The 18,621-nt window shown below is 55.3% G+C and overlaps 5 protein-coding genes across 5 annotated transcripts; 1 reads left to right on the plus strand and 4 right to left on the minus strand.

The window, feature by feature from the left end:
- Positions 1 to 130: 130 nt before the first annotated feature.
- HET-E1_13 (Vegetative incompatibility protein HET-E-1) lies at positions 131 to 6,323 on the minus strand (the record flags this gene model as incomplete). The annotated part of the gene is made up of 6 exons (XM_014688546.2): positions 131 to 2,371; positions 2,458 to 4,389; positions 4,451 to 4,964; positions 5,509 to 5,850; positions 5,901 to 6,150; positions 6,224 to 6,323. The coding sequence occupies 6 exons, from the start codon at positions 6,321 to 6,323 to the stop codon at positions 131 to 133; spliced, it is 5,379 nt and encodes a 1,792-aa protein (XP_014544032.2).
- Positions 6,324 to 7,140: 817 nt separating this feature from the next.
- On the plus strand, positions 7,141 to 11,189 carry G6M90_00g108140 (uncharacterized protein; the record flags this gene model as incomplete). The annotated part of the gene is made up of 2 exons (XM_066131743.1): positions 7,141 to 9,091; positions 9,160 to 11,189. The coding sequence occupies 2 exons, from the start codon at positions 7,141 to 7,143 to the stop codon at positions 11,187 to 11,189; spliced, it is 3,981 nt and encodes a 1,326-aa protein (XP_065987985.1).
- A 549-nt stretch (positions 11,190 to 11,738) lies between these two features.
- G6M90_00g108150 (uncharacterized protein) lies at positions 11,739 to 13,103 on the minus strand (the record flags this gene model as incomplete). The annotated part of the gene is made up of 3 exons (XM_066131744.1): positions 11,739 to 12,436; positions 12,491 to 12,745; positions 12,815 to 13,103. The coding sequence occupies 3 exons, from the start codon at positions 13,101 to 13,103 to the stop codon at positions 11,739 to 11,741; spliced, it is 1,242 nt and encodes a 413-aa protein (XP_065987867.1).
- Positions 13,104 to 14,158: 1,055 nt separating this feature from the next.
- On the minus strand, positions 14,159 to 15,841 carry cbf5 (H/ACA ribonucleoprotein complex subunit cbf5; the record flags this gene model as incomplete). Its single annotated transcript, XM_014688543.1, has 4 exons — positions 14,159 to 14,703; positions 14,762 to 15,393; positions 15,458 to 15,614; positions 15,721 to 15,841. The coding sequence occupies 4 exons, from the start codon at positions 15,839 to 15,841 to the stop codon at positions 14,159 to 14,161; spliced, it is 1,455 nt and encodes a 484-aa protein (XP_014544029.1).
- A 519-nt stretch (positions 15,842 to 16,360) lies between these two features.
- G6M90_00g108170 (uncharacterized protein) lies at positions 16,361 to 17,893 on the minus strand (the record flags this gene model as incomplete). The annotated part of the gene is made up of 4 exons (XM_014688542.1): positions 16,361 to 17,208; positions 17,270 to 17,430; positions 17,493 to 17,580; positions 17,638 to 17,893. The coding sequence occupies 4 exons, from the start codon at positions 17,891 to 17,893 to the stop codon at positions 16,361 to 16,363; spliced, it is 1,353 nt and encodes a 450-aa protein (XP_014544028.1).
- Positions 17,894 to 18,621: the final 728 nt, after the last annotated feature.

The raw sequence follows: 18,621 nt of genomic DNA on the forward strand, positions 1-18,621 counted from the left end.
ACCTCTACGGAACTGCGGATTCCTCAATTGAGAAGCCCTTCTTGAACTGCTAGCAGGGGTGTTGAATCGACTAGAACCCATCAATGAATTCAGAGACTGCAGCATTTCTGCAGACCCCAAATATCTAGACTCAGCTAAGCCACCGGCCTCGTCCTTGGCCAGGTCCAAATTCCACGTTGCATTTGAGGTCAACGTCGAGACCGGCTTCATGCGGCGTCATCTCCGTCGAGAACCTAAACAGTAGCACATCACCTGAAGCGCACCCCAGCACAACCTTGTGGCCGTCAACGTGTGAGTAAGCGGGTACATACTTGGCTGGGATGAAGATAACCTTCTCGTTCCTCCATGTAATATACCAGTTCTCGTCCTCGTCGCTGTAGCTGATGCCGTACGGGTGTCGCCCAGGTGGCAATGACTGTGGCTGCTGTGTCTCGGGCTCGACAGGTGAGGACCCTGGACATATGAGAGGAAGGGCGCCGTACGCGGTCATCACATAGTCGGTGGAGATGCCATCGAACCACAGTGTCCGCGAGAACCACCTTGCGATCTTGATTAGAGGTCCCTCGAATTGTTCCGTCTGCACGTCATATGTTCGCAACTTGAGGCCGTCCGACAAGAGAATCCTGCGTGAGTCCGGGTAAAAAAGTACCAAGTGAAAAAAACACGGAAAGTAATGCGGATTTGAGTCTATTATGATCTTTTCTCTCCACGTCGAGGAGCCCGACTCGCGCTCCCAGACCTGCACCGTGACTCCGCCGGAGGCAAGGTACTGTCCATCGGGGGAGAAAGCGACGGCCGGGGCGTAGCCTTCGGGCTGTCGCAGGATCTGCGGGGGATCACCATTTCTGCTTTCCAAGTCCCAGACGCGTACGGTGGAGTCATCTGACGCCGATGCTATGAATTGCCCGTCTGGCCCAAACACTGCACACCGAACCGGGGCCTCGTGGCCGGAAAACGAGCGCCGTAACTTTCCACTGGGTACGTGATAGGCCCGGACGGTTCGATCGTTGGAAGCAGACGCTACACTCTGTCCATCGTGTGAGAAGGCGATCGAGTTCACCTCGTCGTCGTGTCCCATACGCTCGGCGTTGCGCAGTCGCTTGCCTGTCTCGCCGTCCCATAGGTGGATAGTGCCGTCCGTCATGGCAGACGCCACGCAGCGGCCGTCGAGGGAGACAGTTAGCGCACAGATGCGATGGGCATCAGCCAGGAAACTGTCTGCTTCTTTCTCTACTTCATGGACGTTTGCCTGTTCCTTGGGCTCGTCGTACCAAAGCCGTATCGTGAAATCCTGAGAGCACGAAGCCAGATACGGACCCTGTGGCGAGAATGCGACCGAAGTTACGAAATCTGTGTGTCCACGAAGCACCTGAGTGAGCTGCTCCATCTTGTAATTCCATACGTCAATGACGCAATTTCTACTGGCTACTGCCAGTTGAGAACCGTCGCGCGAGAATGCAAGAGATAGAACTTGGTCGCTCGAGAATGCAAGAGATAAAACATGGTCGCTCGACCGTGACAGCTTTTGTATCTCGTTGCCCGTCAAGGCATCCCAAACTCGGATAGTTGCGTCGTCTGAGCCAGAGGCGATGTGATGGCCGATGGGGGAGAAGGCAACGCAATTGATGGCTTCCTCGTGGCCGTTGAGGGTTCGGAGGAGCGCGTAAGTTTGCCCGTCCCAAATGTTAACTTTTTTATCTTCCCCGCCCGACACCAAGAATCTCCCGTCGGGCGAGAGCACGACGCTGCTGATAGAGCCCCCGTGTGCTTCGAACCTCTTCCAAAGCTCAGGCTTATTATCCACACTAAGATCCCAGACATACAAGCTTTGACCGGAGGCCGCCACGAGCTTTTTGCCATTCGGCGCGAAGCTAACGGCATCCACCCACCCCCAATGGCCTGAGAGGGTTCCGACGGGACGTCCAGTTGTGGCATTCCAGAGCCTCACGGTTGAGTCGGCCGCTCCCGATGCCACGAGACCAGTGCGAGAGAAGTCCAAGCAGAGTATCCAGTGGGTGTGGCCGCGGAGAGTATGCTGCGCCGTCCCTGCCTGGACGTCCCAGATGCGCACAGTCCTGTCATCCGAGCCGGAGGCCAATTGGGTCCCATCAGCGGAGAAAGCGATACATCGAACATAGTCGCCATGGCCACGGAGAGATTGAAACTCGTGGCTTGGATGATTTTCCATCAATGGCCGGGTGACTACCCACTGGGGCATTGATCCTTGCTTCACGACGCTTGAGCTGGGCCAGAACAGACGGGTATCCTGGACCAGGGATGCATCCGGTCTGTTGACTGATCTGTGAAAACGGAGGAGTCGATGCGCGTCACGAACGACCGGGAGCAGCTTGTTTGTGCTACTCAGCTTAGCCTGTTTGTTCAATCAGTCGTTATGACTCCATAAAGGAAACGAAATGTCCTGACCGAACAAGTATGCAAAGATGGACGTAAACTTACTACCAAGAACGCCTCCAGACGTAACAGCATAGTCGCAGACGTCGAAAGTCGCCCCATCGAGCCCAGGATCTTGAGCCAGTGAACGAAGTAGTTTTCCAGAAACAAAGTCACCGCCTCTGTCACTTCCGGATGTTTATCAATATTCGTTATCTCACGTATATGTCTCATCCAGTAAATTGACGTATACCTAACCGGAGCCAGGCAGGCCTCTAGGTCAACCTGCTTGGTAGCGACAGCCGACCCGGTAAGTATTTCCTCGTCTAGAAAGGCGGATAAGGAGTTGATGGCCCGTTCCGATATACGCAAGTGGGCTTGCGAGGTGGCCGACGGCAGGAAAATATGCTGTCGCGCGTAGTCCTTGGTAGACAGGTGCTGAAAGCACACAAAGTTATCGCGAACTTCCAAGAACGGAGAGCACTTCTTCACTATGGTCAACACGTCCACACCCTCCCGAAGTTCCGCCAGGGCTGATAGTTCGGATATATGCAGCGGCTGATAGGCGACAGCCATTGTCGAAAGAACCTCTCTGCAGAAGCTAGGCTCCTCGCGAGGAAGTTGCTGAATCCTAGATCCTATTTTGTCGTACAATTTCTGTAGGTCGTCGGGCATCTCCTGCAAGACTTCGACGGCATACCACTTCTCTTCTTCCCGTAGAGCTGTGCAAACAATGTTTACCCACAAGAAATTACGATGGGGCCGTTGTCGGATTTTCCGCACTATCTCGCTTTCAAGAGCCTCTCCGTAGCTCTTTTCTTGGGCCAATTCAGAGACCTTGTGAGTTATGTGTCTGTCCACAGCTTCAATAAGAGCTCGAGGGCTCGGACTAGCATCGAGGCTCAAATGGCAACAGCCTCCTCCTTCTTCTAATGCCATTTCAGTAGTGTCTGTGTAGCTGCTAGACACTAGCCATCGAACCTTGGACGACAAGGACCTTGATACAGATATCAAGTGTAAGAAGTCATCCAGGCCAGGTCCATCATCAGTGGAGCACTGGTCGATAGCGTCGACCAAGAAGTATGTTTTTTCAAAGTTGGGATCTTGTATCATGCTGTAAAATGCCCGCGATAAGGCGAGAAAGTCACTTTGGTCGTCAAGGTATTTTCCTCGAGTTGAAGTGCGCGGTTCGTCCCAGTGCCTGTCAAGTAACGGTTGCTGCTCAAGCAAGCACCAGATCAGACCCTTCAGCACAGCTGCTACATTGTCTGATCTAAATGTGCTGCTGCCGCAGAAGAAGAAGGCCAACTTGGCCGTAACGGGCTCCTCTTTCCCCCTTGCTGAAAGCTGACTTGCGATCGCGGCGAAGAGCAGCGTCTTACCTCGACCAGGGTCTCCGCTCACCCACAGCAATTTCGGATCAGCCTTGTCCCAACCAAGGAATTCCTTATACTCCTGCGTCGATAGAATCCACTGGTAAAGGTCGGGCAGAGAATAGCTTCCTCCCGGCTCGAGACGCCGCGTCCACTTCCTCAGGGCTATGTGCAAGTCCCGCATTAACTGGCTCTCCTTGTCCGGTCGCGACTGCTCCTTATCGTGGACAGATATCTCTTCAAGAAGCTTCTCAAGTTGCACCTTGACTTGAGAACAATTTAATAGCGAAAAGGCCTTCTCTGCCTCATCTACTTGGCGTTTTGCCTCGCTTCTGTCGAGTGGGACTTGTTCGATCTCGTGGGTGACGCCGGCGAAATCAAAATAAAGGCGGCCAAAATGAAAACACACAATTCTTATTTCGTACAATAGAATGGCCCTGTATAGGTCGATGAGTTTTTTTCTGGGCTCATCGTGGACCTCGTCGACTTTTTCTTCATTGTCACCGGCGGGTGGTGTCAGAACCCTGTGCAAGTTGCAAAACCACTCTAGCTTGGATATGAGATTGATAAAATCCAAGTAATCACTCTTGGCCTCCGTCACCAGACTTTGAGTGATGAGCAGAACCTGTATATGGGATCGGTTGTCAGATCTATGCGTGCTCAGTCTGGAAGACATTATTCCGTACCATTAAAGAGTAACAAGCACCAGCCCAGGCGAGGGCGGCATGTGGCATACTTTGCGCGATCTTCTGAAGGCCAGTTACCTCGTCGCTCGACTCTTCACCGATTTCGTTGAACCAGGTGTCTATTAGTTGCTGCATCTGCAAGCGTCTGGCCAGTGTATCCGCCTGGTTGATCATGTTTTCGGCGGGCATCGGAAATATTGGACTAAGCAGGGTCGAATGAAAGTCTCGTCTCCGAATGCCGGTAGACAGAATTTCCAAAATTACCTCGTACCACCTCATCATCTTCGGATGCTCTTCTTTGAGCTGGTTGTACGCCGCATCCCATAGCCGCGCAGCCTCCATCGACGAAGTAGAGGCCGGAGATTGCGGCCGAATGGGGTTTTTACCTTTTGGGGCCTGGGGGTAGTGAACCGAGTCGCTCTCGGGTGAAGGCGGGAGCTTGATCTTGCCTTTGGGCAATTTACCGTCAATGTCGAGGATTAGATTATTGACCAGAAATCCTATTGCGCGAATACTTGAAGGATGGATGTTAGAGACGGATGCTTTATCCGGTGGGAGATGGAGACGACCCCAGAAAGCTATTGGAAAGCGAAAACACCAAACACGGGCTTGATAAAGAGTTGGTGGCGAGGCGAGGCGGTGGCCCAAGGCTGCCCGATGGGCAGACGATGGGTGTGCTCGCCAGCTTCCATGTCCGCTCGCACATGCATACAGCCAGCAAAAACAGAGGCTCGTCACAAAAGCATTGATTAGAGGTCCAAGTTCTTCTTTGTGAGGGTGCCACCCCAAAAATTAGCTATCACGGCCACACCTGTCCCAATCGAAGAGGAGCGACTCACGGCCCCAGCCTGCCAGCGGTACAACCGCAGGCGGGTACTGCCGGTCGAGTTACTTGAACAATGGCCATGAAGGGGCTGAGGTCTTTGTCCGTATCAATATTTCTTACAAGATCAATGATAGATCATACATAGGGTGCCGTTCCCGGAGCAATCGCCGTCGTAACCGAGCTGCGCCGGATGCGGTTCCAGGACTGTAGGAAGGGCACGGGGTCAACGCACACGTTGTCGCCGAGGAAGCTCAAGTCGTAGCCCTCTTTCTGGCTCTGGTCGAGTAGGCAGCCGTTACTGTTGCAGGCCAAAACGGAGAGCAGCTCGTCCTGCACATCCCTGCTTGCGCTGCGATCTGTCCTCAGGCCCACGTTGGATGTGCTCGAGATGACTACATGTCGGTGCTTCTGGCACGCTGGACGGCTCGGGCCATCTTGTGTTGGGCGTCCCTGGACGCCACCAGCCACCTTTGTTCTGGGAATTTCTGGGTCCTCGGAGTAATGATTACGAAACATGACGAGAAACGCCTGTAGGTTCTTGCCAACCACTTCATAAGGGCTGCCATTGGTGTCTCTGCTAGTCAAACACCCCTTTGAGATGGGAAAGGTAGGAAAGCTTCGTACATGTCTTCGTGATCTAGGATTGTATGGTGTCCCCGGTTGACAGCCCAGCTGCATCTCGTTGTTTTTATTGTTAGATTTAGATTCCCTCGCATCTTGACGTGTTCGCCTTCGAGTGTCGGGGGCCTTTGCGAGGTATCTTGTCCCGTTTTGAAGAGCCGCTCGCCCACAATCTCCCGAAGATCCCTCTGAGCCTGTTTGGACTTATCACACTCTTCGACGGCCTCATAACTCGGACCGCAGTGGATGACAACTGAAAATTCATCTTTGGGTAGCCGCGTTTTACACCGCTCGTCTTCAGGCGTTGATTTAGCTCTTTGAGTTACTCCGTGTCTTCATGTGCAGTCCTGGAGTGCTCCGTCCCCCGCGGCTCCAGGTTTGTCGATTCTCTAGAAAGTCGTCGACCTTGTCCTGGAGATCCTTCATGACAGCCTCCACGCGATGGTTTCGTTGGCCTCGACCATCAATAGCAGGCTCATGGGAAATGCTGCGTCGCTAGATTGGTTGACTATACGCTGCAGGTATAGAGTTTGTCACAGATACCATCCATCAGTCGAAATCCATCTGGCCCTCTTGCTAAAACGGTCGCATGCCGATGCTGGCGGCGGCATCGCGTTTAGGCCGTCCACGATGTGCGCCTCAGGGCTGGCTTCACGCACGGCGTACAGCAGGGCTTGCGCCGCGTCTCCCGGCTATTTGTCCCTGAGGTCGCCCTGTCTACTTTGATCCGTCAAGAGAGCAAGAGGCGAGTGGTTTTGAGGGGTGCAGTGCTAATATGTTGAAGAAAATAGAAAAGAAGAACCTGAGAGACCCAGCCGCGAAGGGCTAGTTGACCAAGTTGCTGGATCTGCATCAGGAGGCACTACTAGGCCTTGATCCAGTGGCTCTAAAGACCTGAGTATTGGTTTTTTATTACATTTAATATCAAGCATAATAAATTAATAGCAAAGTTATGCGCAGCTCTCTTCAAAGCTAAAGGTTGGAATTTTTGGTCTCCTTCAGCCCCATTGCCTCTGGCCTGTAGCGTGCGCAGCTAATCGCAAAGTGTCACGTGAGCCAAGCTGTAGTGGGTTCTTGAAGCTCAACCTGAAGCCTCGGAATAGCTTCTCCGCGACATCAAGACTTAACATCTGCCTGCGCGCCCGAACTGCCTTCAACATCCGCGTCCGGGCGCCCGAGAGCCACCCTCAATGTGCAAGCCGACAACATAGGTGCATGCGACGTTCGTCGCATCGTCGAACCAATGTTTTCGTCTCTCGCCCAAGGGACGCGTAGTTCGGCGCCAGTGGTCAACCCTTTCGCCCCAACCCCGTCCACGGGCGGGAAAAATCCATTCAGCACCGATGTTGCAGGCGACTCAACGAAAAACGAGCGCAGAGCGAGACCTAATCCGTTTCAAACGACAGACAGCAGCCTGAGTGATGGTGGTGGCAAGCAACAAGCAAGACGCAGTCCATTCGATACCGGCGGGAAAAAGCCCAAGGGCAAAGGCAGATCCCGGCAACATAAAGCAGACAATCAGAATGGATCGCTTCAGCCATCACAACCAGATGGGCAAGACTCGCGAGCCACGTCGCCTTCGAGCGCTTTATCTGACGAAATGAGCGACGAACCTGTCCCTGTAATTCCGTACAACTCGACGGATCCTCTGGCCCGGAAGGTCTATGACCGGCTACGCAAAGATGGCATTGGCCCACCTTCCTGGCCGTCGCAGCCAGGAAACCCGAAAAATAAACAAGCAATGGCGAAATTCCGCGAGCAGTATGAAACGTATCGCAAAAAGGTCAGAGCGTCTCTGACCAAGGCCGGGTTAATCGATGACCCAGAGAAACGCAAAGCCCTGAGCGATGCCATTGAATTCAAGGGTATATGCGAGGATATGTGTCCAGAGTTTGAGAAGATTACGAGGATTACAGAGCTGGACGTGGTCCAGGCCGAGAAGGATCCCCGGACTTCATATGCCAACACGACCAAAATGGTGAAGAAGCTGGCTCGGTCAGCTGCTGGTCAAGAAGCTCCCCTTCCCATGGACGTCCGATCTGTTCCGGCCCTGCGCCGGACCTTGGATTATCTTCTAGACGAGCTGTTGCGGAATGATGAAAACTTGGCAGCAGTGCACGGCTTTCTCTGGGATCGCACTCGCGCCATTCGCCGGGATTTTTCATTTTTCTCGTCACTTACTCCAGAGGAGATCAAAACTCAAGTATACGTGTTGGAGAATATCGCAAGATTTCATGTTACATCCTTGCATTTACTATCACAGGCAGGCAAGGCACCCGAGGATTTTGTCCAACAACAAGAGCTGGAGCAGCTTGGCAAAGCCCTCTTGTCACTTCGAGACGTTTACGATGACTGCAACGAACAGGGGATTGAATGCGAGAACGAACCAGAATTTCGAGCATATTATCTAGTTTTCCACGCGCGCGACCCGAGCATCCTAGAAACCCTCCAACGACAGTGGAAGTCGGCTCTGTGGCGCGACTCAGACGAGGTCAGAACCGCAGTGTCACTGGTCGAAGCACTTCAAGATACACACGATTTCCATGGACCGCTAAAGAATGGACCTTCACTGGCCGCCTCGGCAGCCTCACTGGCATATTTTCGGATTGTTCGAGACCCAAAGGTCTCGTATACCATGGCATGCTTTGCGGAATGCCACTTTCCTCAGCTCCGAAGATCAATATTGCAAACCATCAAGCGCGCACTTTCGAGACCAAAGGACCCAGCCAGGGATGTAACGGCGGCAGCACTTAACAAGTTTCTGCAATTCGACACTGTGGAGCAGGCCATCGACTTTGCCGAACTCCATAACTTGGAATTCGTTCAAGATCCCGACAGCCCGTTCGACACTGAACGAAAGATTTTAATTCTCGATGGCAAGCAGCCGCTTCCTCACCGCCGATTGCAGCACCAGTTCTCGCAGGGATTGGTGGAACGAAAACGAGGGCCAATACCACTTCCTGAAGTGATACATCGCACTGTTTTCGAAGATCCCAATGCCACGGTCAAAGTCAATGGCTTGGAGACTGAGGGTAGTCTTTTTGTACAGGACAACGAACCTCAGTCAGAAGCGAAACCAAATATCGGCGGGTTCGGGCTCACAACGGGTGCTGCACCTGCAACTACATCCACAGCCTCGCCATTTGGAACAACCGGGTTGTCTGGGACGGGGGCGACTCCCAATGCTCAACAAGGTCTGATTATTCATTCACCACGGAGGAGATGCACGCCTACAAGAACATTGCTAACAGAAACTTCTCAGCCTCGACCCCGTTTGGCACTTTTAATAATTCGCAGTCTAATACTACCAAAAACCCCTTTGCTCCGGTGTCGACGCCTCAAGCCGGTACTCAACCCAACCCCTTTGCATCCAGCGGGCCAACGCCTGCACTGTTTGCATCAAAGACCAATGGCGATGAGAGTAAAGCCCAACCTGTGTTTGGAAATGCTCCTACTACGAACCCATTCGCACCAGCGTCACCGGCCATTGATCAGCCTGCAATGGTAGGAAGCAAACCAAGTTTCCCATCCACGACACCCAACTCGCTTTTGTCAAACAGTAGTCCAGGCGCTCAGGGTGTCAATCCTTTCTCTTCTGGGCTACTGGGTGTGCCGAAACCAACACAGGATGCTATCAAGCCGACGCCAGGGTTCTCTATGCCGCCTCCTCCGCTCCCACAGCCCAAAGCATTGCCTAATACGTCAGACGTCGCCAAACAAAATTCTGATTCTTCAGCTTCACCACAAGCAAAGCCAGCCACTTTCGGGGTTGGGGGCTTCCAATCTGGTCCGTCCTTTGAGAATCAGGATTTCGGCAAGTCCGTTACCAAGGCTTCAGATGGTACACCAGATGCCGCGAAACAACCCAACGTTTTGGGATCGCAAACATCCTCAGCTATTGGCCTTGGCGGGGTTTCGTCGCCGGCAATTTCGACTCTGACAGCTGGCAAACCTCCTTTTCCTGCCGTGCAATCATCATCAAGCGTGTCCGGCCCAGCCATACCCAGTAGCGTGCTTCAAGAACCGTCCACATCTGGACAACCTCGCGAGAAACCTGCACTTTTCCCGAGCAGTGCAGAGTCGAGAGCTCCAGCTGTGGCGGCACTACCCAAACCTGCTGAGAAACCCCGAGACCTGCTGGGCGACTTTACGAGGTGGTTTGTCATGGGCGACAATGGCTTGCTTGATCAATTTCAAGTGTACATGATTGATGAACTTGCTAGAGAGACATTTGATAAATTCCAACAGGAAGTGGAAGAAAACCGGAGAAGGGAAGAGGAGGAAGCCATAAACAAAAAGGTTAAGCAATTCCGGACATATAATCTTTCTCTCAAATACTTTTACCGATGGAGGCATAATGCGAGAGAGAAGCGTCTAAGTTCTGTGAGGCGAAGTGGTCGAGACCAACTTCGAGCGTTCTACGCGTCGCAACATGCTGCTGAGAGATGGGCTCGGCAAGAGGCGTCTAAGAGAGCTGCCAAGCAACGAGCGGAACTCGCCAAGGTCAACCATGCCGAAGAATTCATGGACATGTTGAAGCAAAAGGACGTGAGCAGACGGAAAGCCCGCGAGGCGCTTCTCTCCAGCGGGGTATTATCCGGCATGGACAATGAGCACGATGCCGTCGACTCGATTGTGAGGCAAGAGTTCAGGTCCCGGACCAACTCTGTGTCCACAAGTTGCCAATCGCGAGAATCATCGCCCAACTCGAGCAGGAAGCTAGGCGGAAAGACCAAGGCGCTGCGCGACCTTTACCTAGCCAAACCCGGCCGGTTCCGCCGCTCCCTGCCCTCCATATCCTCGAGGGAGAGCGAGCCCCCCGATCATTCTAGGTCGACGAGCAATGCGTCGGCTCGGTGGAGGCTCAAAGCTATGGGCATTGTGCAGCTGCCCGATGGCACTGCCGTGCCCGAGTCCATGGCGCGCGACATGATGGAACGGCCTGGCCACTACGCCAGCCCGGCATTCGGATCAACCATCAGAGACGATTCGGTTCGACGGGCGTCTATGAGCGGAGGTGCCGAGAGCCTCGAAATGTCGCGACTTGGTGCAATGGATGACGAGTCAGCCACGAATAAGAGGAAGAGGTCGTCTGAGGATGCGAATGCGGCCGAGAAGGACGTCCCAGAGCGTAGCAAGCATAAGCGAATCATGAGCGAGGCGGAGAAGCTCACCGGCGAACTCAGGGCCATACGGCAAGAGTTGGAACAAGGACGGGAGTGGTTCAGGTCTCAGAACGAGCGTCTACGAAGTGAATCCCGCGCAGAGTCTTGGTTCGACGACAGCATATAATTTGGCGTTGGGGGGGGATCATTGTTTCAAATTATCAATTTCGCGGAAAATGGGAAAAATTCAATATCATATTCTTTTTTTTTTCATCCAAGGGAATCCACGACACCTGTCTATATTTGTCTCGTTGGCCGTCAAGGTCAGATACCCATGGAGTTGGATGGCTATTTTACCCGCACGATCAGGGGGTGTGTCAACCTATGCATGTCATTTGATTTGGGCCTTGGTTCCATTTACTCGTTATTTGTTTTTGTTTTTTCTCTTGTATAGCGGGCATGAATGTAGTACTAGTTCCATGGTCAGGGGGGCAGGTTGGGCAGGGGCAGAACCACGACAATGATGAAGTATTGTTTACGTCACAGCGTGGCGGCCTCATATTTACATTCAATGTTTTATATTCGTGACTGATGTGATTTAGGAACAAGGCGACAGCCCGTGCCGCCTGGGTATTTATCGTCCAATTACTCCGTACCGTGCCTGAAATTACACAAGTTCCTTTTACTAAAATAGTTAAAAAAAAAAAAAGTCAACGCCTTGAAAGCCCCAAACGTCCTACCTCGTCGGCGGCGGGTCAAAGGTGGTCTGGATCCTGGCACCCTGCACAGGAGACCCGGGCGGTCTGGCGGCCGCGTGCCCAGCGCCGCCCGCAAAGTGCAAGTGGCTGGCAAACGCCCTGGCCGGGCTGAGCAGCGGCGCGCTCGACCGCGGCGTGGCGTCGTCGGGCGACGAAGCGCCCCCGGCGGAGACGGGGCTCACGTACGCCGCCTCGGGGGCCGGCATATCGGCGATGGTGGTGGTGATGTTGAGCGGCCACGCGCACGGCTTGGACCGCGCGACGGGGCTCATGCTCACGACAGACGCGTCCCGCGAGCCGCGCCTCTTCTCGAAGAAGCGCTCGTCGTCGTAGTCGTCGTCCTGGTACGGGTACGCGGGCGCGGGCGCGGGGGCCGCCGCCGCCGTCCGGCACCGGAACGAGAGCGTGCGCCGCGCCCGGTTGCGTTTGTTCTGCCGCTTGCGCACCTGCATGTAGACGCAGCCGGAGAGCAGGGCGAGCGCGGCGACGCCCGCCATGGCGACGCCCACGATGGCCGGGGTCGACAGGGCCGCGTGGGAGGCGGGCGGCGACGACGACGCCGGCGGCGAGGGCTGCGTCACGGCAATGGTGTGCCGCGAGAAGACGGTTTCGTTGACGCCCACGAGCAGCGAGGCCGGCGGTCGCTGGAGGCAGGCTGCCTCGAGGACGACCAGGACTGGCCGGGTTAGCGTCATTTTCCTTTCTTTCGCCTTACAGACGTGCTCCTTACAGTTGGACAGGTAGGCGTGCTGCCCGTCGGCCTGGACGCACTGCAGGCAGCTCTCAAAGTACATGCCCGTGGCGGCGCCGGCGTCGACGTCGCAGTATGCAAAGGCCGAGACGGCGGCCGGCCGCGCGATGTCGCTCTTCAGCGCGGCGGCCAGCGCGCCGCACGACTCGGGCGTCACGCAGGGGCTCGAGGTCGCGCCCGCGGTGGCGTTGGGATACCCGAGGACGCAGCGGTCGAGGGCGTACCGGAGATTATCTGGCTCTTGGCGTCAGCGCAACGCCGCACTTTTCACAAACGGCACCGGGGGCCCGGGGGAGGCCGTACACAGAAACCAGGCCTGGTCGCCCTCGCCGCCCTGCGTGTACGTGCTGCCCTGCAGGCACGCCAGGCAGGTCCTCAGCTTGCGCCCCGCGGCGTCGGCGTCGGCGTCGAACTGCCCGTCGGCGCAGACAATGTCGCCCGCGCGCGTGTTGGACGAGTTGGGGTCCGAGGCGTCCAGCCCGGCCGAGTCGATGCACGCCGACGAACAGGGCGAGTTGGGCGTCACCTGGAGGGCGGCCGCGGACACGGCGAGCAGCAGCGGCAGCAGGAGGCGGCGGCTTCTCGAGGCCATGATGGCGGATGGTTTTTTTTTCTTCCTGGGTGATGGTTGAGCAGCGGTCAAGATGGGATGTTTTGTCTACCCAGCCGGGCGCTCCTTGTTCTTGACTGGGAATCCGGGTGCGCTCATCAAGTTGGCCAGAGGGGGGGAGATTGCCGGTCAACAACCTCTCTCGACGCTTGATACTCCGTGCTCCGTACTCCGTGCAAGTTTCTGTACAACAGAGGCGGAAGACGCAGAAACCAGCGGGTTGCACAAACAGCAGCACGCACGCAATATCTACCCCGTCACAACGCAGCGTCGCAGGCTTCCTCCCCGCACGCACGCACGCACATCACACGCAAGAGGCACGACGGCACTCATCACCCCAATCACCAGTGCTGGTGGTGGCACGGGCGGTTAAAGGCGAAAAGGCAGCCCTTTGTTGCGTCGCCGAATCAGAGGCGCAGGATGCCAGGGGCGCGTGCTGTGCGTCCCAGCCGGGCGCTTAAAAAATTAGTATGCGTGACGTCGCATTCGGTTGTTCGCCTCGCCAGGGGTCTTTGCAGCATGCGAGGCGAATTCATTTCAGCAAGGAAATGAGAAGGAGAGAAAAAAAAAACCTCCGAGGAACATGCCATGCGGCCGAGTGGTCGCCAATCCGGGCGCCGTTTCCGAATATCACACTTGGGCTTTTTGCGTGGGCTCGTCATCAGGCGTCTGGTGGGTTAGAAACCAGGCATCACACGACCGGGGCACGGCATTCGCCAGCAATAGTCCATATCCATGTCTCCAAATTGTATGCCGTACACGTCCCTCGGTGAAGCCCAGCCAATCTGGACATGTATCGCAAGAAAAAACACGGCGGCACGGTGGCAACGAGCAATATACGGAGTACACTGGCGCTTCATTGATGTAGTCGTATTGAGTTTCTCAGCTACGCCTCCCAAAACATTTTATGCCAAACGCCGTGTGCCCAACGTCACAAGAATATGGTACAGCGAGACCGTCCACATATCAACAAGAGTAAAAAGAACAAAACTCCCTTTCCCCTGCCTCACCGACTGTCCAAACTGCCGCCGTGCCGCTCAGTCGCTGTCATCGTCCGATCCGGCCTCGCCCTTAACCGCCTTCTTGGCAGCCTTGGCCGCCTTCTTCTCCGCCTTTCTTCGCTTTCGCTCCGCCTTCTCATCCGCAGTCTCGCCCTCGTGCTTCTTTCGCTTCTTCTTCTCGCCGTCATCGGCAGGAGGCGTAGAAATCTCCATCTTGATCTTCTCAACCTTCACAGGCGTCGGGGCCGGAGCGGCGGCGGCGGCGGCGGCGGCAGTGGAGGCATCAGCCGCGCCGTAGTCCTTGTACTCCGAGGTCCACTTGGCAGGCGTGCTGTCATTGGGACGACCAAACTTGTCCAGCTTTCCATCAGCCTTGAGCTTCTTCTTCTCCTGGGCGACAGGGCCGAGGCCCCAGCGTCGAGGGTACAAGTCGCGCTCCATGATGCAACGCTTGACCTTGGCCACCACACCGTGGTCGCAAGTGGACATCTCAACAGTAGACATTTGAGTAATACCAATCGCAATAGCCTCGCCCTTGGTGGTCATGAGGACAACCTCTTCATGGTGCTCAATGCCGGACTCTGTACCCATTGATTAGTCCGTTGTTCCGAACCATTAAATACTCGAAACTGTACATACCATATCTCAGAAGACCGGGAAGCATGAGCTTCGCACCGTAGCACACAGCATTGACAGCACTATCCTTGACAACAAGTCGCTTGTAGCCAGTCAAGAGGGTCTCAAGAGGAGCGATAACGCGGCGCAAGTAGGACTCGTCACGCGTGTTGTCCATGATCCACTGGGCATCGAGCACGTCATGGAGAGTAACCATGTGCTTGTTCTCATCCATAGCACCGCTGCGAACACGACGCAGCTCCTGCATGTGCGCGCCAACACCGAGAAGCAAGCCGAGGTGCACGCAAAGAGTTCGAATATAGGTACCGGCCTCGCAGCTGACCCAGAAGACACCCAGGTGGCGGTCATTGTCAAACTCAATAAGCTTGCTCTCGTAAATGGTTCGGACACGGAGCTGACGCTTAACAGCAGAGATCAGGGGAGGACGCTGGAACAAGGCACCGGTGAGCGTCTCGAGGGCGCGGGCGAGCTGGGCCTGACCGCCAGGCAGCTTGTCGTGGAGGCGAATGACGCAGACGTATTCCTTTCCGGCACCCTGCTGGGACTTGACCAGCCGAGTGGCGCGGTCAATGCACACAATCAAGCAGCCAGTGACCTTGGGATCGAGGGTACCGCTGTGGCCAGTCTTCTCAACGCTATTGCATCAGTTAGCAACAATGCCTTCCGCCATTTCAAGATTTGAAAAAAGGGCCCACGAACCGAAGAATACGCTTGACCCAAGAGACGACTTCGTGACTGGAAGGGTTGGAAGGCTTGTCGAGGTTAATGACACCAGAGCTGATATAAGACTTGATGTCTCGCTTCAACGGAGAGCAGCCATTGGGGATCGGTGTGAAGTGGCCAGTTCGGACAAGCACTGCAGGCACAAGTTGTCAGTCAATCTGTCCATCTCTCACGTGCTCAATTGATTCCACCCAGAGTAAGAAACCAATTGACCACTTTCAGGACGTTTTGGCACTCACGCTTGTCGTAGTTCTTGAGGAGCAAAGGCCACGAGCTCGTGTCCACGGCAGGTGTAACGGCCTGGGGCTTGATGGTGTGCTCCTCCTCCTCCTTCAGGCTTTTGACAACTTCCATCGTCATCTTGAGCTGATAATGTAACCGGGATCCTGCAGCCGGTGTATAATGCACACTCGTATGGGGGTGGCTCGACGAGGGCGTGCTTGCAGGTTCGTGGTGATGTTTTTGCACTGAGTGCCAGTGGCGGTTTGAAAAGCTTCTAATTTTTTTTTTCTCTTTTCTCTTTTGCTTGTGGGGACTTTAAGCTGGCGGTGTGGCTGAGAATACAAGCTAGTCCCTTTTGGGGTAGGGGCTCGTGCAAGCCACAATACTAGCCACATTTATAAAATCTCGCGAGGCGCAGGCAAGAAACGTTTTGTCGCGTCTTGCTTGAGTTTTCAATTGTTATGTTGGATGCTAATGGGATATATTTCGCTGCGTATGCAGTCATAATACGTGGCTGATTATTGCCCGACCTTTCCACAAGACATTAAATACAGAGTAAGGAGAACCCGAACTCATTCAACACCCAACACCATGCAAAAATAATAGCCCATCCCAATGCCCTTCACTCGGCGCAATCTGTTATCCTCGAATGACCCTCTACACGACATTTCCACATCTGGCATCGTAGTCTGTCAGCGCGAGCTGAGGCGCGGGTACATTCCCATCCCTCCCATATCCCGGATGGTTCAACACAGGCGCCTCGCTCCGGTCTCTGGGCGGGTGGCTTCTTGAGCTGTTGCTCTCGCTGGTATCTACCAGGTGCATCTCATAAGCTTCCACTCTCGCCTTGCCCTTGTCGTCCGAAACTGCGCTCCGGGGCTCACCGGAGGCCTCGCCACCAGCCGCAACGCCGGCATGCTGATTCAGGGGCAACGCTCCTTGCGGCCATGGCATGGCCTGCCCATCACGCGCACTGACGGGGCTGTTGTACTGGCTGGAATACGGCGAAAAGTATCTGGGAAGCGGCTTCTCGCCGTTTGCATTCACGGGGGAGTCATCCCAGCCCCGAGAGCCCTGCCGGCTCACGGGAGTGTCATCCCATCCGTTGCCCCGGAGAGGACGTTGGCTGACGGGGGTGTCGTCGTAGCCGCGAAACGACTGTGGTGCAGGAGCCTGGCCCATCTCTCGCTGCTGGGTAGGCGATGGCCAGCCCCTTTGCGCAATCTTGGCGTCCCGATCTCGCAGATATGCCTTTCTGCGGCGCTTCCCATTCCAGATGATGCAGCATCCGACTATAACGAGGAGTGCTACAAGCGCGCCAACGGCAATGCCAACCTTGGCACCAAGGTTCAAGGGGCCGTGGTCAAACCAAGCCGGATTGACCGTCGCCGTGGGACTCGGCGTTGAGATTTGCACAGCCGTGGTGGAAAAGAGCTCGCCGTCGAGCCCAATGTAGAGGCCCGCCGGCGGCTTCTGCTGGCAGCCAGCCTGGAGGGCAATGACAACTACATCATGGGAAGAGTCAGCAGGCTGGACGGGGTGAGTCGGTACGAGAGGAACGCTCACAGTTGGCCATGTACTGCCTGCCTTCAGCCTGCAGGCAATCAGTGCAGCCCTGGAAGTCTGGAGCATCATCCGTCTGCCAGAGATCACAGTACTGGTAGGCGTCGTAGGTCGAAGACAAGTTTTTGAACTGCACCGCATTCTTGAACGGCCCGCATGCCTTGCTGCTCGGATGTTAGTATTGGAGTTGACCAGAGCCGCAGGAGAAGAGCAAAAGGAATCTCACGTAGTAATACAGGGCGTGTTGGCAACCTTGGGGTTCTTTGCCGGCGCATCGCCCCAAACGCAATAGGACAACGCATAGCGGACATTATCTTGACAATTCGCCTGTCAGCAGACTCGCCGGCTGGCCCGAGAGACGTGGTACCTACAAAGCATAGACTGGATGTCGCTGTCGTTCCCACTGTGGTAGGTGCTGGATCTCTCGCAATCGACACATGAAGCAAACTGCTGCCCCGTAGGATCGGACGAAAAGCTGCCCTGGCTGCAAACTAGGTCCTCCGGAGCGGTCTTGTCCAGGATATTACCACAGTTGGCAGCGCATGGCGAGCCAGAGGGTACGAGAATCGACTGCGCCGCTGGCAGCAAGGCGGCTAGGAGGATTGGCAACGGGGGAGGTCGTAGCATGATATTGCTGGCACGGATACGGCCGCTGTGGGTTTCGTGGGCTTCGTGGGCTCAATGTTCCCTTCCGGAGCGACTAGGCGCCAGGGAGATCCAAGGATGGCGGTGGGTGTCTGCAGCCAAGCCCTTTGACAGCTGGTAGTGCCTCACATGGACAAGAACCTGTGTCTTGTCTTCTTCCTCTCTTCTTCTCTGCCCTTCCGGCTCGAAACGAGAATTCAGGTCATCCGGCGACGTTGATATATCCCCCCAGCCTGTCCGACCATCAGCTTGTTGGTTCCGAATTCTGCCACGGCACAGGACGAGAGACTGGCAGTCGCACTGCGCGCGTCCGATGCGGGTGACAACGACCTGCCCGAGGACATTCCCCCCAAGCTCGCACGGCACACGGCACACGGCAACGGCGCACAACATGAGTCTAGGTCAACCTGCAGGCCGACAAGCATCGACCTTGGGCTCCAACTGGTGAGCATCACGTCCACCCGGACCGCCATGCAGTCTTCGACTTCCCCCCAGCCCTCTCTCTGCCTGCAGGGTGCCAAGCCTGTCACATCCGGCGGGATCCACCTACGGCAGACTCAAGGCTGGCGCTTCGAGGTCCAATCATGATGCTCAGTCTCAAATCGTCCTGCAGCACCCTTGTACGACCTTTACATATGACACATGATTCGTCAATTCGCAGCCAATCCTCGCCATGTCTCTTTGTGATGGAGAGGTTGAGAGCAGTCACT

The sequence above is a fragment of the Metarhizium brunneum genome, chromosome 7 (assembly GCF_013426205.1).
Source record: "Metarhizium brunneum chromosome 7, complete sequence".
Taxonomy (NCBI): domain Eukaryota; kingdom Fungi; phylum Ascomycota; class Sordariomycetes; order Hypocreales; family Clavicipitaceae; genus Metarhizium; species Metarhizium brunneum.